The sequence below is a fragment of the Ahaetulla prasina genome, chromosome 1, assembly GCF_028640845.1.
Source record: "Ahaetulla prasina isolate Xishuangbanna chromosome 1, ASM2864084v1, whole genome shotgun sequence".
Classification (NCBI taxonomy): domain Eukaryota; kingdom Metazoa; phylum Chordata; class Lepidosauria; order Squamata; family Colubridae; genus Ahaetulla; species Ahaetulla prasina.
The window spans coordinates 43,552,404-43,572,678 of NC_080539.1; the positions used below are offsets into that span (position 1 = coordinate 43,552,404).

General features: G+C 41.1%; 1 protein-coding gene across 7 annotated transcripts in view; it reads left to right on the forward strand.

The window, feature by feature from the left end:
- Nucleotides 1–20,275, forward strand: part of NRXN1 (neurexin 1) — a 1,023,581-nt gene that overhangs the window by 648,452 nt on the left and 354,854 nt on the right. For 4 of the 7 annotated variants that reach the window (XM_058164971.1, XM_058164973.1, XM_058164974.1 and 1 more), the window contains exon 1: nucleotides 5,938–6,745. The exons of the other annotated variants lie outside the window; for them this stretch is intronic. In XM_058164971.1, coding sequence (XP_058020954.1) covers nucleotides 6,517–6,745 — 229 coding nt within the window. In that variant the 5' untranslated portion in view covers nucleotides 5,938–6,516. Of the gene's footprint in view, nucleotides 1–5,937; nucleotides 6,746–20,275 lie in introns of those variants that run through there. 7 annotated transcript variants of the gene reach the window in all.

Below are 20,275 nucleotides of genomic sequence, written 5' to 3' on the forward strand. Positions count from 1 at the left end.
GGGAGCAACTCGTTGCTCCCATGTAACACCAATCCTGCGCGGCTTGCACTGGTTTCCTGTAGTCTTTCGGGTGCGCTTTAAGATCCTGGTCACCACCTTCAAAGCGCTCCATGGCTTAGGGCCCGGGTACTTACGGGACCGCCTGCTGTTACCTTATGCCTCCCACCGACCCGCACGCCACACAGAGAGGGTCTTCTCAGGGTGCCGTCCGCCAAACAATGCCGGCTGGCGGCCCCCAGGGGCAGGGCCTTCTCTGTGGGAGCTCCTACGCTCTGGAACGAACTTCCCCCTGGATTACGTCAAGTGCCCGATCTTCGGACCTTTCGCCATGAGCTGAAAACATATTTATTTATTCAAGCGGGACTAATATTTTTAAATTTTAATTGGGGTTTTATCATTTTAGGGTTTGAAATTTGAAATTTGAAATTTTTAATACTGGCCATTTTTTCTAATTTGCTCGGTTTTAAATTGTTGTTTTAATTGTATATTTTTATATTTTTTATCTTTTGGCTGTACACCGCCCTGAGTCCCTTGGGAGAAGGGCGGTATAAAAATTTAATAAAACTAAAACTAAACTAATATAAGTGAACTGTCAGTAATACTAAGGAAATTGCTTCCATAAAACATGGGGGAGATTTAGTAATTTAGTTATCTACTAAAAATATACAGTATCTCATCTGTTTTCTGAACAACTGAAGACAGAGTCCAGAAACTCTATTCTTCCATTTTCCACTCACCAACAACCTTATGAGGTGGGTTGGGCCAAGAAAGAGTGACTGGCTAACAATTAGCCATCTGACCAGGGGTGAAATGCTCCCAGTTCGGACTGGTCTGGCCGATCCGGTAGCGATCATGGCAGGTGCTTCAGATAACCAATAGCAATATCGGCACAAGGCTCCGCCCACCCACCTGGTTGTCATTACTTCCTGGTTTTAACCAGGAAGTAATGTGTTTTTCACCCTCTGTGCATGCGCAGAAGGTTTTACGCATGCACAGAGGTTACGCACTCGCATGTGATGCTGCAATCACAGCACAGCATGTGCACTTCCAAACCGGTAAGGAAGGTAAGTAGATTTCACCCCTGCATCTGGCCTCTGGGCCTAAAGAGAACCTTTTTTCAAGTTCTGGGTCTTGTGAATAAAAGAACATATACCTTAGAATAAACTACCAAATATTGAGAAGATTCACAACATCTGGCAGAAAACACTGTTTGAAATGCTGGCGTAAAGGAGATGTGTGGAGATGTGATAACACAAGGTTTACAAATGGCTGCTTTGACATTAAAATACATTGCATGAAATAGCAATGAAATGAAGCATGAATCCTTTACTGACTTTAACATACCTGTTAGTGAATTGTTGCTTTTGACATTATCTGTTTTGGAAAGAAGTTGCATCTTTGTTCAATTCTTATGTTTGGAATGTATTTATTTGCATATTTTCTTGGATTGTCAGCTACTGATTTTCAAACAAAATAAAATCCAGCTATTCATTCTATCACCTTGAACCTGTAACAGACTTTTTAAAAAATAACCACAAGCAGTGAGCACAAAATGTCCCTATTTCAAAAGCTGACTCCCCCACATAATTGAACCTCTGTTTCCCTCCCAATTTCAGATGTATTGATCTGCAATACATTTTGCATTATTTTGCAAAACTAAATCAGTTAATGAATGTGAAATGTTCTGCATGATTAGGTAACATGTAACTTCAGGCAATATTTGCCTCTTGATTAATTTCCAAGACCTCCATAAATGATAGCTGCAGACTAGTGACATAAAATAAAAAGTAGTGGCCCCACGCATGCTTGGTTGTAGCCCAATCTTCTGGCATTTTAATCCTGAAGGATGTTCCCTTAAATCTTTCGGTTGTTGTTATATGTTTCCATGACAACAATTTAGCAAGATAGATTAGATAACCCAAAAGTTTTGAACTTCAATGTCAAGTCAACAGGTCGATGGCAAGGGAGTGTGACAACTATGGTTCAAAACAATGAATGTTTCGAAGCACAATTAATCCTAAATGGTAGCATCTAAGATACTATATAATGGTGCAATTGCATCTGGAATATTGTGTGTAGTTCTGGTTGCTGCACCTTAAAAAGAATATGGTGGAGCTAAAGAAGTTTCAGAGGAGGGCAACTAAGATGATCAATGGGCTAGAGCAGTTACCCTTTGGAGAAAGTTTGTGACATTTGGGGCTTTTTAATCCAGAAAAGGATAGGGAGTATAAAATTATCCTTGGTATGGATAAAATGCAAAAAGAGAAGCTATTTTTCTCTTCCTAAAATATTAGAACCAGGATCACCTAATAAACTTGAATCCAGGAAGAATCAAGACAGGAAAAAAAATGAAGTATTTTTTATACAGCACATAACTCAGCTTTGGAATTCACTACCATGAGATTAGGGATGCTTACATCTTGGTAACTGGTGAAAATCATGAAGGTCAATGGCTATTAGCCTTGATGACAGTATGACTCCTCTGAAGCAGGGATGAAATCCAGTAAGTTCTGACAGGTTCTGAAGAACTGGTAGTGGAAATTTTGAACAGTTCAGAGAACTGGCAGTGGAAATTTTGGGTAGTTCAGAGAACTTGGAAATACAACCTCTGGCTGGCCCCAGAGTGGGGTGGGAATGGAGATTTTGCAATATCCTTCCCCCAGCAGTGGGGAGGGAATGGGGATTTTGCAGTATCCTTCCCCTGCCATGCCCACCAATCCACACCCAGCAAGCTACACCACGCCCTCCAAGCCATGCCCACAGAACCGGTAGTAAAAAAAATTGGATTTCATCACTGCTCTGAAGGCCATCTGCTGAGCTTCCTTGTGCAATTATTTATTTTTATTTATTTATTTATTTTGTCACAACATCATACAAAAAGATTATATAGTATATACACATATAAACATATATAGGAAGAAGAAAAGAAAAACAATAGGACAGGAACGGTAGGCACGTTTGTGCGCTTATGCACGCCCCTTATGGTCCTCTTAGGAATGGGGTGAGGTCAATAGTAGAAAGTTTTTGGTTAAAGCTTTTAGGATTATGGGAAGAGACCACAGAGTCAGGTAAAGTATTCCAAGCACTGATGATTCTGTTGCAGAAGTCATATTTTCTGCAATCTAGATTAAAGCGGTTTACATTAAGTTTAAATCTATTGGTTGCCCTTGTATTATTGCAATTAAAGTTGAAGTAGTCTTTGACAGGAAGGACATTACAATAGATGATTCTGTGAGTTAAACTTAGGTCTTGTCGAAGGCGACGGAGTTCCAACAGACTGCTAGACTACATAATCCATGGATCCAATCCTGCAGGACACTCCTTATTTTTATGCTGTGAGGGAATCTTTCAAAAGAGCCAGTATGATACAGTTGGTGAGGTGGGTTGGACTGAGACAATCCCAATCTACTCTTAGGTTTAGATGCTCAACAGTTCCTTTCGGACTTCTCACTCTTCTCATAAACCAACATAATTTCCTGGAAGGTTTCTTTTTTTAAAAAAAAATGGGATTAAAATTAAAGAAAGGAGTGCTAGGTATACTTTCATTTTGCTATTTCATAAAAAGTCACAATTTATTGACTGGGCACATTATGTACAACTCCTTTTCCTTTCCCAAGGCAGTCCTTCTTTTCTCCAGGATGCTTCCACTGAGTGATGTGTTAGCAGGCATTTAGTGAAAACCTCTACACTACAAGTGTAAAATCTTTTAGTAGCTGGGACATCTAAAGAGAAACATTTTTTAGAGAGCCAAAAACCACAAAGGGAAGGACTATGAAATAATAAAGGTGATAGGTCAGGATTTGTTATCTATTCTGGGGAAACTTCTTCTGTTGCCTAGGCATGTTAAATATCTGAGGGATAAACTTATTTTATTTTGTATGTGTATTTCCTTCCAGAAATCAGTAACAAATCTGAAGCACTTTTGCTTGCTAATTTGTTTATGTATTTCAGTGACATAATCTCTTGGGTCTCCAGGGTCTTCTAAAATTTAATTCAGGCGGTATTTAGTTTTAAACATCTACCTCATTCAGGTATGATGTGCTGCCCAGCAAGCTGCCCAAAGTGGTGGCTGCTTTTCAGCCAGGACTACCCTTTTTAGCACCATAAAAAATAGATGATAGAGTCTAATTCTTTCAACTTGCACATCTTAAAGTGAGGTAGTGGCAAGCATCAATTGTCAAATCCTTGTTTCTTCAGGCTCAAGAAGAGCAGAGAAATCCAAGATCAATAAGGGGAAGCAACCATTCCTACCCATGGCTGTTCTTCAGCCTCCTTAGGTAGTGCAGAACAATGGACTGAAGTTGCAGTTGGAAGTGGGGGGATAGAGGGAAAAAGCCCACCGGTGTCATCTCTCTCTCCCTCTCTGAACAGGGCAGCAAATGACTGAGCAGCCAGTCACCTGAGAGGGGGAAGGTGCTATGACTGGCTCACCCTGTCTTTTGTTCTCTTTGGAAGGAACTGGGTTGCTCACCTGCCTAATCCTTCTGCAGTACTCTATCTGCTGGCTGGCACAGTCTTTCTCTTCCAGTGAGAGGAGACAGGACAGGAAAGCAGAAAAAGATGTCTAGTGCAGCGAGGAAACCAATGTAGGGTCCCCCACATCACTCATGGAATGGGTGTAAACTCAGTGGAGAACGGGTGGGGGTGTTCTTAGTCAGGAAGAGAGCCGAGGCGGGGCTGGCAGAAATCTTATCTTCGATGCTCGCCGTCTTGCTTGTTCTCAGAGGTGGCAGGGCTTGTGTGGTTTGGGGAGGCGTCTCTTGTGAAAGGGCAGAGAAAGAGAGGAGGACTGATTGCGCTTCCCCTTTGAAGCATCTCCACTCCGCTCCAATAGGCGGCTTTCCCTTAAAGATGCGAAAGAGGCGGAGAGGCATCCCTCGCTTAACGTCACCCGCAGATCGGCCCCAAATACGGACAGAATTAATCTCCGGGGGAGGGCGTGGAACAAAAACGTTATTTGAAACTATCTGAGCCTTCAGCTCCCCATCCCACCCGGAAATTATCCCCGAGCAAGGAAGCTGCAGAGCCGCCCGTAGGCTATGATGAGCGGCACGCAGCCTGCCTGCCACATGGCCCATTCCAGTTAGCGCGCCGCCGCCGCCTCTGCGAGAAAGCGAGCCGGGGCCAGCGCCCGCTTGCTTACTCCCCCATAGGCTGGTCCGCTGCATTGCATAGGGGCGCCGGTGATTTGCTGTTGGGAGACTGCAGATTTGCATAGCGCTCGCTTCGCCTTCGCTGCCAGCTAGCATGGCTTGCTCCTCGCTCACTCTCGCCCGCCCCCCTCGCCGCGGTGGCTCCGCTCAGACGCGTGCAATGGATTCTCCCTGCAAAGCTCCGCTCGCCGCCTCCTGCCCACCGCCGTCCTCACTGTCGCCGTCGCCGTCTTCCTCTTCGCCCTCGTTGCGCTGGCAATAGGCGGAGAGCAAAGGAGAGAGGAGGCTCGCCCGGGGAGCTGCGCGCGTTCTCGGCGCGCCTTTAAAGAAGCGCTTGTCGCTCGCTCCGCTGGATGGATCCCCCCCTGCGACGGTTGCTTTTCTTTGGGAATTGGGCGCCTCGTTGTTCCCACCTTGGCTGGCCGTTCCAGGCGGGAGGATCGCCCGCTTTGTGGATTATGGAGGAGAGTCCCCTGAGCGCTGCTTGACAGTGGAGGTAGCCGCGCGGAGAAGCACTGGAGACTCGTCGGGGCCGTCCCGCTGCGTTTTCTCCACGGGAATTTGGCGCTTCTCGGCCGCCCTGGACTATGTTCGGGCCTCTTTGGGGCAAGAAGGGACCCGGGGCGAGGGATCGGCGCCCAGCAGAAGCGCCCACAATGACGAACCGCTTAGTGCGGTGAGCCGCCCGTCTGCGCTTTCCTCGCCCAAAGTTTGCCTCGCTCACTCGCCCGCCCCTCGCCGCGGTGGCTCCGCTCAGACGCGTGCAATGGATTCTCCCTGCAAAGCTCCGCTCGCCGCCTCCTGCCCACCGCCGTCCTCACTGTCGCCGTCGCCGTTTTCCTCTTCGCCCTCGTTGCGCTGGCAATAGGCGGAGAGCAAAGGAGAGAGGAGGCTCGCCCGGGGAGCTGCGCGCGTTCTCGGCGCGCCTTTAAAGAAGCGCTTGTCGCTCGCTCCGCTGGATGGATCCCCCCCTGCGACGGTTGCTTTTCTTTGGGAATTGGGCGCCTCGTTGTTCCCACCTTGGCTGGCCGTTCCAGGCGGGAGGATCGCCCGATTTGTGGATTATGGAGGAGAGTCCCCTGAGCGCTGCTTGACAGTGGAGGTAGCCGCGCGGAGAAGCACTGGAGACTCGTCGGGGCCGTCCCGCTGCGTTTTCTCCACGGGAATTTGGCGCTTCTCGGCCGCCCTGGACTATGTTCGGGCCTCTTTGGGGCAAGAAGGGACCCGGGGCGAGGGATCGGCGCCCAGCAGAAGCGCCCACAATGACGAACCGCTTAGTGCGGTGAGCCGCCCGTCTGCGCTTTCCTCGCCCAAAGTTTGCCTCGCTCCTGACGGGGTGGGGTGGGGGTGCCCCCGCCCCGCCATGCCCCAGCGGATGAGGGAGCTCGTGCTGTCCGAGCCAGTCCAGTCCCGTGGCCAGCTGGCCGTGCTCTGGATACTCCCGTTGACTCTCAGTGGCTTCCTCGGGGTGGCTTGGGGTGCCTCCAGTTTGGGGGCGCCGCATATCCACCATTTCCATGGCAGCAACAGCAAGCACCCTTCAGTGCCTATCGCGATCTACAGGTCCCCGGCTTCCTTGCGAGGCGGACACGGTGGGTCCCGGATGGCTCGGCTGGAGGGGACGCGTGGGGTCGAAGTGGCAGTGGGGAGGTCCCCATTCTGATGGCAGAAAATGGGGGGTGGGGTGGCCCACACTCACACGTGGCGGCGGGGAGCGGGTGGATTCTTAGCCAGGGAACACGCCTAAACTGAAGAGGAGTCGAGGGAGCCTCGAGAGGTGCGCGATTGAGGGCGTTGCAGGGATTGCTCTGGCTCCCCCACACACCTCCTTAGGTTTGGTGGATTAGGACGGGGATGATGGGGAAGAACGGACAACAAGGAGGCGTTCCATCAAATCTAAGCCCGGAGGGGGCAGTTTTTCTGGAAAGGCAGGGCGGACCCCGGCATTTTGGCTACCTGGGGATAATTGACGTTGAACCCCCGGGCTGTCCCAAGCCTTTGTGGCTGTCTGCGCTGGGACGGTGGTGACAATCGCCGGGTGCTGAAAGAAAGGCTCAAAAGACTGGAAGGGAGGGTGAAGGTGCAGCTCAGCGGAGCCTGAGGCAACCGCCGGGACTAGCACGATAGGAGCCACCGCTACACCTGAGGGGAAGAAAAGACACACCCCCTCGGCAGAGGCGGGGAAGGGACGGAACTGCAGCCTCTTGCTTAGGGGAAGATTGTTTTAGCCCAGTTTTCTGGTCTCCCCACCTACCTCTCAGCTCAAAGGCGATGACTGTAAAAGAAGCTGGGTGGCGCTGGAAGAAAATCCCCCCCCCCCGGCCGCTTTATTCTTCTTATTATTATTGTGGCTCCTCCAGGGATACAACACTGCCTTCCTTTGCCAGCTCACCCTTATTTCTTTCCCCCCTCTTCCCTATTAATGGGGTCAGATTCTGGAGGAGCAGAAATGTGCAGCTGCTGATCTTGGCTTCAGGGCAAAACTCTTTCATTTGAAGTCTGCCATTCTGCCAGGATGAGAGTGTTGCAGTCTGGAAGTGTATGTGAGGGGCATGGTTATAAATCTCGAGACCACCTGAGAGAACCATATTGCACCAGGAGACCTGACAGAATTGCAGGAAGCCAGCTTTCTTTTATGACCCCTGCTTTGTGTTTCCTCTCTCATTGTTCTAATCTAGAGATGTGTTAACAGTGGATCAGAAAGAAATATATATATATATATTGTTTTTGCCTAATAGTGGTGTGGGATTTAATGAGTGGCAGTATAACAGTTTCACTCCCTCCTTCGGTATTCCTTCCCTCTTGTTGGGAATACCACTTTTGTTACAAGTGTGCCTGTGTGTTTATGGTGCTATTCTTTTATTGGAGGTCATAATCTTTGTCTTGGTGACAAGAAGAGCAATTCCAGCCTGCTCTGTGCCTCCCTATTGTGAAGATATTGGTTCCCAGTGACATGTTAAAGAAATATGGTCTGTGATGTAGGTGATCTATGAATGATCTATTTTATGATTTACACGCTTTGCAAGGTGGGCTTGGCAATGATAAATGAGATCTAAGCTTATAGATATATAGGCAGTGTTTCCTGGCATTCCAGATGCTCACTCCTCCCTCCCCCCCATTTCTGCAGTGTTTTGTTTGAATGTAAGTGAAGCTCATGTATGGCACATGTATTGAAAGATGCCCAGATGGCCTTGCTAAACACACAAGGTGTGCGAGTGTGTGTGTGGGGGGGGAGTGTCTGGATGTCTTCTAAAGGTAATGGAGAAGAAGCTGCCCGTAATTTCCTGACTTCTATATCCTCTATATCCAGCTGCTGAGAGGTGGACTTTGTGGATTCTGAAATCCCTTGCCAGGGAAAAAAACCTTGCCTACTACAGAATGGTCCTCAACAGAAAGTCTCACCGCATTTTCTATTGCTGCCTGTTTATTTGTGTCATGTTAGATTTGGCCCATTAACATGATTGTACATCTCTCCCTGTTTGGGAAGGCAAAGTACAAATAAAATTAATTCCCCTACGTTCCCTTTTTCCTCTGGTCCCATTTTCTTTTATGCTACAGCAGTTCTTATTTGTTCCCTGAAAACAGTTTCCATGAAGCCAGTTTCCCTAAGTGCAAATAGACAATTGATGGCCAAGCATAGGATGTCTCTCTGGATTGGTTGATGTCTGTACTGCAACACAGCTATTATTGAAGGATCTTCTGATAATTAGACTGCTTCTAATTAATTATCTTGGGCTGATGAGCTAAACCTAAGGTTGTCTAATTAGATAAAGGGCCCAACCCCCTAGGAAGTAAACACCTCATGGTTCAAAGCAGATGTAGTAGCCTTGATGTCTGACTTTGTGTGTGTGAGTGTGTGTGTGAGAGAGAGGGGGGTGGAGAGTTAGAGAGATAGTCAGAGAATGGAAAATAAAAAGAGTCAGTGAGATCCTTTGCTGGCAAAGCTGGGTTTTGAGTTAAGAATTTGTAAGAGTGAAGCATAATGGGAACAAGAGTAGGAGAATTTAAATAGAAACATCTGGGTCTATCTACCTATGTATGTGTAGCCAAACAACACAGAAAATGGATGAATTTGTAAAAAGTCTGTGAGAGAGAGAGCACACACACGCACACATACACCCTTCTTTATTTATCTCCATATTCATTCAAGGGTATTAATTCACTGAGGTGGTCTAATGCAATCCACTGGCAGAATGGAAGGTGTCTAGAATGAATGTCTTGTGTTTTAAACCCGTTTTGCTTTCATTGGAGAGCACTTGGTATGCTGCTATGGCTTCATCCTTCTTCATTTTCACATCCCGCTCTGCTTCATTTCCACTATCATGTGGTGTCATTCACAAGCTTTGCAAGGTACTGAAGCGATCTTGAGGGAAGCCATTGCATCCTTGCATAAGTGACCCACTTGCAGGAGAAAGATTCTGTCATACATACTAAATGTAACTGTGATGTATACCCTCAACAGGAGAGTTCACTTGAATTTGGTGAAGCTAATCAGCACTTGCAAATATTGAATAATACCAAAACAATATCTTGGGAAAATATTCCTTTCTTTGGATGATGCATTTTGAACTTTCACTGTCAAGTAAAAGTTATGTAATGATCAGTCATTTTCCTTGTGTTAATTTTATAAGTGCCTGAAAAAAGAATTGGCCTAAATCCAAAAGAGAAAGGAGGGGTTGTGGGGGGGGGAGGAAGAAACTCCCTTAATCAGACTAGCGTTCTGTTCCCTGCCTCTTCTAGGATTCTGCATGTCCTTCATCACATACGCCTACATGGCAAGATATTAAGAACTAAAGGCTTTGTGTAGTTTCAGTTATCTCACATTTGGTTAAAAAATAAAAAGGGTGGGGGGAGAATCCATTAAGAACTTCCTGGAATAAAATTTGAAGGGGCAGATTGAAGGCAATGAGAACAGCAGTCCAGGAAGCCTGTCGGGTTCTGTTTCTCAGGCAGTGCTTTCAGTTATTTATATGCATTCACCTTGGATTCATTTATGCTGTATGGGAAAGAAAAGCGAATGATGATGAGGAAAAGATCTGTGTTTTAGCTTCCACCTTTGCTTTTTCTTTTAAAAGAAAAATGTTCTACAGTAGTCTTTTAGGGTAGAGTGATGGGATTCTTGGAAATTACTTTGTTGCATGATGTCTTAGACAATACCCAGCAGAAATCCACCTGTAATCTGTCCCTATTTTTCATGCCCTTTTTTTTTTAAAAAAAAGACATACTTCCAAATGATACCACTTTCAAACATGAATTAAAGAGGAATTTCCTCAGCTGACTTTGTAATTAATAAGGGCCAGTAAATAATTGATTAGAGTTACTTGTGGATGGGGAAAAGTGTGATTCAGCCTGAGGATTCTGCTGTGATTCATATTTCTTTCCCCCAAACATGTATACATCTTTATATTAAATTCCATGTGCAGTCAGAATTCAAAAATTACATACCATGCAGCTGTTTGAATAAAACAGTTCAGTTGACATCTGCATATGTGGCTCTGATTAAGGTAAATTGTAGGGGGAATGCAAAAATGTGATTTGAATTCTTATTCTTTTTTTAAAAAATGGTTCTGTTATAATATATGGCCTTATTAATTCTGTGATCTTTATTCTGTATTTTGATATGGCCTAATGGCTAGTCAACAATAAACGATTGTCTTACTATTGTCCCAAACATGGGTTTAGCCTCTTAATACAATCTGCTTTCTTGATGAAAGATGAAGATTTCTTTGCCCATCTCAGTACAATTTTCAAAGATAATCTCTCCCTCAGTGTTTTGGATGTAATTTGGAGCACACTAGATAGATGAAGGCCAGATTTTGGAAGCCTTTTATAATCTTTACTTGCTAATATTTGTGCAAGAAGTCTCCCCATTTTGTACAAGCTTCACTGGAGCAGAAATTTCTGGCTGATCATGGTCCTGCAGTGTACATTAGTGCAGCTGCCAAAGGCATGATTTGGGAGAGACTCAGACACTTTACCTTCCTCATGTGCTTAGTGCTTGCTTTCTTCAGTAGCTCTTGCCTTATAGATAAAATGTAGGTCTGACTGCTGGTGGACATGCGTAGTGGATGAAACAATATTTATGTTCTATATCTAAGATATATTTAAACAAAACAAAAAAGCACATACTTTTTTATAATATCTTTATAAAACTTCTTATCCTGTGTGTGCAGAGACCAGGGGTGAAATCCAGCAGATTCTGACAGGTTCTGGAGAACTGTGGAAGAAAAGTGAAAATTTTGAGCAGTTTGGAGAACTGGTAGCAGAAATTTTGAGTAGATCAGAGAACCCACAAATACCACCTCTGACTGGCCCCAGAGTGGGGTGAGAATGGAGATTTTGCAATATCCTTCCCCCAGGAGTGGGGAGGGAATGGGGATTTTGCAGTATCCTTCCCCTGCCATGCCCACCAATCCACACCCACCAAGCTACACCACGCCTTCCAAACCATGCCCACAGAACCGGTAGTAAAAAAAATTGGATTTCACCACTGGCAGAGACAATGGAATATCCATGAACTTTTCATTTTCAGTTAAAAAGGGACAAGTTGAATGAGAAAAAAAATACTGGGAAACAAATATCTTATACAGATTCATACATCAAAATATTACTCTCATGGGACTCTGCCAAGTGATGAACCTGGATTATTTCAGTGTAAAGTCTGAAGAAGTGTGTAGTGTTTTACGGAAAAGTCTGCATTATTAAGACCAATCTTCAGTAAGCTATTCCAAAACCATTTCAATTTGCTTATAAGAAATTTGTGGGAAACTTTCAATTAGATTCTTCAATAATATCTGTAATAACAGAACCTTTGATCGATTATGTACCATCAAGTTGGTGTTAACTCTTAGCAACCATATAGATAGATGATCGTTCATGATGATCTGTCCCTAACCTAGTCCTTGAAGACTTCCAATAGCACATCTGGTAATTGAATCCAATCATCTTGCTGATGGTTGTCCTCTTCTCTTCTCTTTCCTTCCACTTCTCTCAGTTTTAAGTATGTTATACATAGAGCTAGATATTCACAAAATGTGTCTGAAGCATGACAATTTGAGCCTGATCCTTTATGTCTAGAGTGATCCATTTGTTTGTTGTCCATGCTATTCTCAGAACTCTTCACCAATATTACTGTTCAAAAGTGTCAGTACTCTTTCTATTACGCTTCTTCAAAGTCCGTCGTTCGCTTGCTTAGAGTGTCCTACTTTCCCTTTCTTAGAGTGTCACAAGGAATAACATTGCTTGCTGTTCTTTGTAGATATAGACCCATCATGGCATCTGAATAACTTCTCCAAGCCTTCATGGCTGCTCTACTAATTGTTAGTTTGGTGCACTTCTTGATTGTTTATTCATTTGCTGTTGATGGTTGATCATAAAAAACATAAACTGTCAACCACTTTAATGTCTTAATTGTCTAAGTCTGGTAGTTATACCTGTTGTTATTAGTTTAGTGTCCTTTAATTTTGTCCTTTCCCCCCCTCCTTTACTCCTTGACTTTAATTATTAGAGCTTGTAATCCTTTGCATTTTCAGCAATCAGTGTTGTGTCTTTGGCATAGTGCTAATTATTGATGTTTCTTCTTCCAAATTTAAAACCACATACTCATCTTCTTCCAATCCAGTTTCTTTTAATATATCTTCAGCATATAGGTTGAATAAATAAGGAGAGATTATACAACCTTTTCTCACTCCTTTGCCAAACTGGAGTCAGGGTCTTTTGCCATGTTCTGTCTATACTGTGATATCCTGATTTGCATATTGGTTTTGCATTGCACAGCCCACAGCCTGAGAGTAATAGAAGGGCAAGATCCTAATCTTGCATGCTTGTCCTGTTTTTTTCTTTTTCTTCTTTTGTAAAACTCTGCACTTCTGTACTTCTACTGAATTAAAGTGCTCTCTGTTAAGTGAAGGACTTGCAATGGCACAAAATAATGTAGCATACGTTTTTACAATTTCACCCATTGCCACTCCTTGGGCTGCCTATAACATGTCACTGAAAAGTGGCACTATTCAATTTTGAGAATATAGGCACTGGTTTTCCTTTTTAGCTTGAATGTTACCTTCTTTCAGTTGTCTTTTCTTTAGCTTGGAGTGGCCATTGTTTTAGTAGGCCATTAGAAAGTGGGGAAAATATCCACCTGTCAAGACACTGAAGCATAAATTGAGAGGGCACAGCTTCTCTAGGCTGCTTTAAGGTCAAATAAAAGAAAAAATAAAGTAAATTAAAAGAATAAAAGGGGGAAAGTAGGGCAGAAATAGCCCAAAGAAGAGGGAGACAGATTCTGCCCTGATTGTGCGACTAGCTAGAGTAGAACTCCATAGAGAAACTGATTAGCTGCTGGGCAACAATTTTCTTATTCCACAGGGAAGAAGGAAAATGATTGAAAGTGACAAATAGAGATAGGCAAACTAGCAAATAAGCAATAAAAGACCAGTCCAGCATGCCTCATTATTTCCGGGACATGGCAATGTATATTAGGGTAAATATGTATTTCTTTACCTGCGTGCTTGTTAAGGAAGAGGTGTATTTCAGAATACTGTTAAAGTAGATTAATATAAACATGCTCAGGATTTTCAACAGATGAAATAAAGGTCTGCTCAACAGTGTTGTAGCTTGTGGGAAGCCTGGAGAAAAGTTCATTTTAAAAGAGGAAGTGATGGGAAGTGATGGACATATCACATATTACTGGGTACTTCCACAACACACCCTTGATCATATCCACTGCTAGTCAATTGACTTTGCATCCAAGATAAGGAGTGGCAAAGCACAACCGATTTTAGAAGGAATCTTACTTTTGCATTTCTCTTTGATTTTTTTTTTTTAACATCCTAGTCTAGGCCACAACTTTTCCACTTCCTGGTTATCTCCCATCCAACTTTGCTTAGCTTCTAATTCCAAACTAATAGTAGGTTACATAAAAGATTAATGCTTTTAGCTTCGTGACAATATAGAGTCTAAATATGTTCAGTGAATAAGTTCCTCCCTTTCAGACCTTAGGTCTATATCTAAAGAGGTTAATTTGGAACTGAAAAAAGAGGAGTAACATGAGATATAATGGCTAATCCGCAATGGGCATTATGTGTGTTCCACTCCCTTTTAGATACTGTACTGCTTGCAGGCATGAAAGAATTGTTGAGATTATTCTTTACTTTCAAATAGTTTTAAATGACAAAAAAGAGAGATAGACATTTTATTAATAGAATATGGACAGGCTAGGCCTTGGATTCAAATGAAATCATAGCTGACAGATTCTATCTCTATGAATATCATTTAAAAAGGAGCTTCTACATGTCCTAGAGGAAGCATCTTTCATTGTCCATCTGCAGATAGGAGTCTGTGTCTTTTGGTAACAGCTGCTCTTATGATTTTCATTCCCCCCCACCCCAGAATAAGTACCAGTCATAGCCTCAAAATAGAAGAGTTAAATCATAGAAGGAGAAATCAAATAAAGGTTTGGATTTCTGTGGTGAAACAAAGTCTTGCAATCCCCAGATCATACAGTGAAATCTTATAAAAAAGCTTAATATGATGCCACTTGTAGTTTGTAATAGATACTAAAGCCAGAGTAAACTTGTTGGGAAGGACAAGGCACACTTTTAAAAAGAGACAGCATGTCTATATCCTTTCTTCAGTAATTTTAAAAAGTTGATGATCATTCTAACACTGATTTATTTTTAACTCAGTTTGACCCAAGGATTTAAATCTGATGAAAATTCGAAATGACATTTCCTAATATATAACTTGAATGTTGCTTTTGAAACTGGAACCTGTGACAGTAGAGGTCTTGGCAAAATATTTACTTTCCTTATGGTAACCTTTTTACAGATTTGAAAATTACTTTTTGTGTCTAATTTTATTATTTTCTTTATCATAAAATCCCACCAGACTTCAGGTGCTGGAATACAGGAATCATTGGCTGAGTTTGATAAATTACGTTTTATCTCTTAGATTTTCCTTTTTTGGTATCATTATGAAGAAGAACAAACTGTTGTATTTGGGAAGATGGTCTAGCTTAAGTGACAACTTTAACTGGCCTTGAAAAGAATCAGAATCTGGTTTAATTAGCATTTGGATGGGAACTCACTTTGTAGGCTAGAGTAGAAAATCATCTTCCTCCTCCACTCCCCACCACTTCCAAAGAAGGCTGTGGCAAACAGTTTCCATTCTGTTACCAAGAAAATAACCCATCCTGAAAGAGACTACTTTTAGACAGAATGAAGTAGAAAAGTCATGTGGGTTTAAATATAGATGTAGTGGTAACAGTTTCAGAGAAATTTTGTGAATTTTACAGCAGATTAAGACCAAATCCTGATGCACAGATCTGAATTACCAAATAAAAGTAAATTTTACGGGGTGTAAGATATAAAATGCATACATAACAGCCCAGTTTTGTTTGTTATAGTTTAGATGGTTTATGACTTCTGAAGTTATTACCACACACACAAAGGGGCTAGAGAAAAGAGGAGGACGTTCAAGCACTGTCTGAGTCAAAGGACCATGTGACACAGAAATTCTTGAAAGAAGCCTACAGTACAGCCTTCCACAATTTCTGTTAAAAAGTAATACATGAAGTAGCCATAAATTTTGAAAGACCTCACATTTGGAAATGTATTTACTTCATTCAGCTAACATTGGGAAGCGCGCTGACTGGATTCACATCTCCCAAACTAATATGTAATTCAGAATAGTTTTCTTGTTGATTCTGCACTTTCTCAAATTTTATTATTCTGTCTTTTTTTATTTTAAAATGGACCACAATGCATATAAAATCCATATTTTACAATAACGTGTATAAAATGTGTATGCTGCTATAAAATCCCTATAAAAGATATATTCTGCTATAAAATACACATTACCATAAAAAGTGCTTAAAATGTGTATGAATGTAGCGCCCGTTAACAAATAATAATAATAATAATAATAAAAGTTTGATCTATTTGTGTCACAATAGAATACAGTGAACTGCTACTGTATTTGCTGAAAAGTAGGTTTGCATTTTATCTCCGAGAATATATCTGTTGGGTGGTAATGGTGGTAGAATATACCTACTAATAAGAACAGAAAAATGTTGATCAAGAAGAAATGTTGAGTAAAGTAGAATCCATCACATTACATGGATGATTAACTATTGGTTATATGAAGCTGCTTGCCTGGTGAACTTAACCCTTTATGTAATGCTTAAATAGGGCTAATGCTTTCCAGAAAGCTCATGGATTGGATATTTATATTTCTGCAATAAAATCCCTTTGTGGGTAGTGTAAAAAATGATTTAGGAAAGTTAGAAAAGGGAAACTATTGCTGCGTGAACATTTTTTAAAGTAATTCTGTTATGTATAATGGTGAATAAGAATTCTGTAGGAGGAACTTATTCGTTGCAGCAGGAAATAGCATGTTTATATAACTTTCTTTCTTTATTGACTGATTTGTTTTAAATAGAATAAAGCGCTTTAAATTTTGGTTGGCAGCCTAGAAGGCTAATGTGTGATATAGAAAACAGTGGTTAATTGTACATCAATATTGTACATGGCTTATGAATTCAGTTTCATACAGTAGAATCAACTTTCTACTCTTTCATTATTTGTGCCAGAAGCACCTTCAAATTATAAACATATAACATTCAACACTGAGCAAATAAAATAGATATAAAATAAGTCATAAAATGTAGCATATGTAAACAGTATGTAAAATAAGTGGGATTAAAACTAAACGATATTTGCCCTGTATTGGGTTATGACGACAGCATTTTCTCTTACCAGCCTAGACATTCTCTATCATATAGTAGTTGATTGCTAGTATTGACCAAAATAGTTCCTGTTCCATTTGAAAGGAAATAACTCTCTATTTGGATCTCTTCAGCATTGTAGGTGGAACTCTAGCAACTGTAATAATATTTCTATTATTACTGATTGGGGAATTAAGAGAAATAAAATTTGCTCAAGATTCACTTTAGCAATAAAATATATTTGTTGAAACCGTTAAATAAAATTTTCCAATCCCACTAGGAAATAATTTATATAAGCAGTTTGAAAGTCTATGAAAAAAGTGAAACTACTGTTTCTCACTATCCCATGATACATTGACTGAGAATCTCTCCTCATGATGGTCCCAAGGAACCATCTATGACTCTCCAGAGCAGTTTGAAATTAAGAAACCAACAATGGTCTCTTCAGCTTTTTTTTTTAAATGCATCCCTTAACTATAAAAATCTTGCCTGCCTACCTATAATCTGAATTAATAACATTTGGATTGGACTAATAATTTCATACTTTGTAAAATAACAAGCCCTACTTGGAGCAAATGAATGACAGCAGAACCTCAAGAGTCAGTTTAATGCATGGGTCTCCAACCTTGGCAACTTTAAGACTTGTGAACTTCAACTCCCAGAATTCCTCAGCCAGCTTTGAAGCCCACAAGTCTTAAAGTCTTAAAGTTGCCAAGGTTGGAGACCCCTGGTTTAATAAGATAAATGAGTTGGAAAGAGTAGGTATGAAGGAAAAAGTTGAGACAGAAAAAACCATACAGTCTGTGGATTATCAAGTAAATATTTTGACAATTTGCAATCTTCTCTATTATTCCAGATACTTAACACATCCTGTAGAAGTAAATAATGTATATGTGTTTATGTGTGCATGTCTTTGAGTAAGTGTTGACTTGTGGTGTCTGAATGGACAAGTCTTTTCCATTTTCTTGGCAAGATTTCGGACAGAATGGGACAACTTGCCACAGCCAACTTATTGTGGCCAACTCATCATGGTCAACTCACCATGGCCAACTTGCTGCAGCCAACTCACCACAGGACAACTTGCTGTGGGACCATTTAACAATTCTATTTAATTATTTAAAATAAAATTTAAAAATATTTTAATTTTGCCATTCACATTCCATTCTGTCCCTCTTCTTTCTTTAATGATTCTATTCCACCATTTCTTTGATATTAGTGTCAACTCTTGTCCCACACTGAGTTGTCCTGTAGTGAGTTGGCCATGGCAAGTTGGCTGTGTGGCAAGTTGGCTGTGATGAGTTGGCCGTGATGAATTGTAATAGGCCCAATTTCAGAAATGGCTTCCCATTGCCTGCTTCCTAGATCTGACACAGAGAGACTGGCCGAGGTTCACCCAGCTGCCTTCATATCTCCCCATATCTAGCTTGTTGCCTTAACCACTAGACCAAATTGGTTCTCAAGTGTAAATTGTTACATACAAATAATTGTGGACTAAAAAAGCAGGTTTTTTGATCTTGTAGAAAGATATAGAAATTTGAAATACTTCAACCTAGAAATGTACAGTATGTTACAGTTACTTTTATGATCAAGACAAGCTTTTGCTAATGTTGATTAACAAGTTATTTCAGTGTTGGATCACTTTTGTTGAAATCAGAATGGAATATTTCAAAGTCAAGACATTTCTATCATGAAACATTTTGCACATTTCAGGAGAAAAAATACTGAATGTTGCACATAGACATTGATCACAAAATCCTCTCAGAGTGGGTCCTTCCCCAAATATAATGCTGGTGAGTATTCATTGTGTTCAGAATTGTATAGAAATATGGAGATGTAGGCAATTCAGCAGACACACTTTAATTCAGCTTTGAGTTTTAATGAGCACCTTACCAGTATAAGAATAAGCTTTGAAATCAAATTTACCGTTCAGTGTTGTTTTGTTAATGTGCTTTTCTGGCTTTGGTTTCTGGGGGAAGATGTTGGGATGATGTATCAAATAATTTTATGAATATTTTTGTATTTTTCAGTTAATTCATGTTTTGCAAGGCCATCCCAATTAAGGAGCATCCCATTAGAATGAAAGAGAAGGATTTTTTGGCAGCAGGATCATGACTTATAAGTGTTCTCCAAAAAGGACTTTTGAGTTGTTACATTTTATATTTCCTTTCCATTCTGCTGTTTCAGTCATTTTTCATGTCTCCTGCCAAAGTATTAACGCAAGTTGGAATAAAATTAATAATAAAGCAATCTCAGTCAGCAAAGTGGTTAATTGGATGTGCTCTTAAATATGCATATGAGGTTGTAGAAATATCTTTACTGTAAGTGATTTCCTACTTGAGTGATAGGCTGCTTTTGATGCTGTCCTGGTCAGGCTGTGAGAGGGTAATCGAAAGTGGAGCATGGCTGGTGGATTTCTGATAAACATCTTTATACATGCCCTTCCACCTCAGTACATTCAGAGACTATTGATTGATTGTGGTTCCTTTCCTGGGCTTGAGTAAAAACAGCTTTTCATTGTCACTTATCTGTAATAGCAGTGGGCTCTGCCTGGGGTAATCATGTATTTCTGTATTTTTTTAGGAAAAAAACAGCACTAAGATACTATCTATAAAATGCATGCTATTGTTTTCTAATCAAGTGCTGTACAACCAATGCTAAGAGGAGGCATGAATTTGCCATATAAAGACATCGGTTAACCACTGATTGTGGAATCTATAAACTGATTTATTTACAATTTTCATTACAGCCAGTCAGTTTTGATTCTGGCACCCTTCTTAGGGTTTGTTGTAGAGTATGGAATGTGAAGAGATGTATTAAAGGTCTAGTTATTGCCCAGGTGTGATATTGCTTTGAAACTTGATTGTTATAGTATTACCTACAATACTTATCTGAATGCTATGTTACTTAGATAACCCAGCTTTACTGCTATATAATATATACATTATGATAAGCCATAATTGGTTTAAATATGGGTTATTGAATAAACTACAGTTGTCTGGGATTCTCCAGTATGTTAAGATATAAATCACAATGGTTGAGTTCACACAGCATGCTAAATCAAACTAATACAAACCACATTTTGACTAGTGTACTAGCTAAGCCTGAAGTTGGTCTCATACATGTTAAATCATGGTTTGCTAATCATGATTTATTGAATTGACTATTACTGGCTGAGCTATGCAGCATATTAAATGGAAACCAAATAACATTATAGCTTAGTGTGATATGTGAATACAGGATAATTTGATATCCAATTTGGAAAGAATGATGGCTATAAACATTTAAACAAATAAATATAATTTATTTATTAGAACTCAAGTTAATGAAGGTTTTAAAATTCATTGGCTAAATTCACATTTCCCATTGGATCATAATGTGATCTCTTGGGTTAAATATCAGG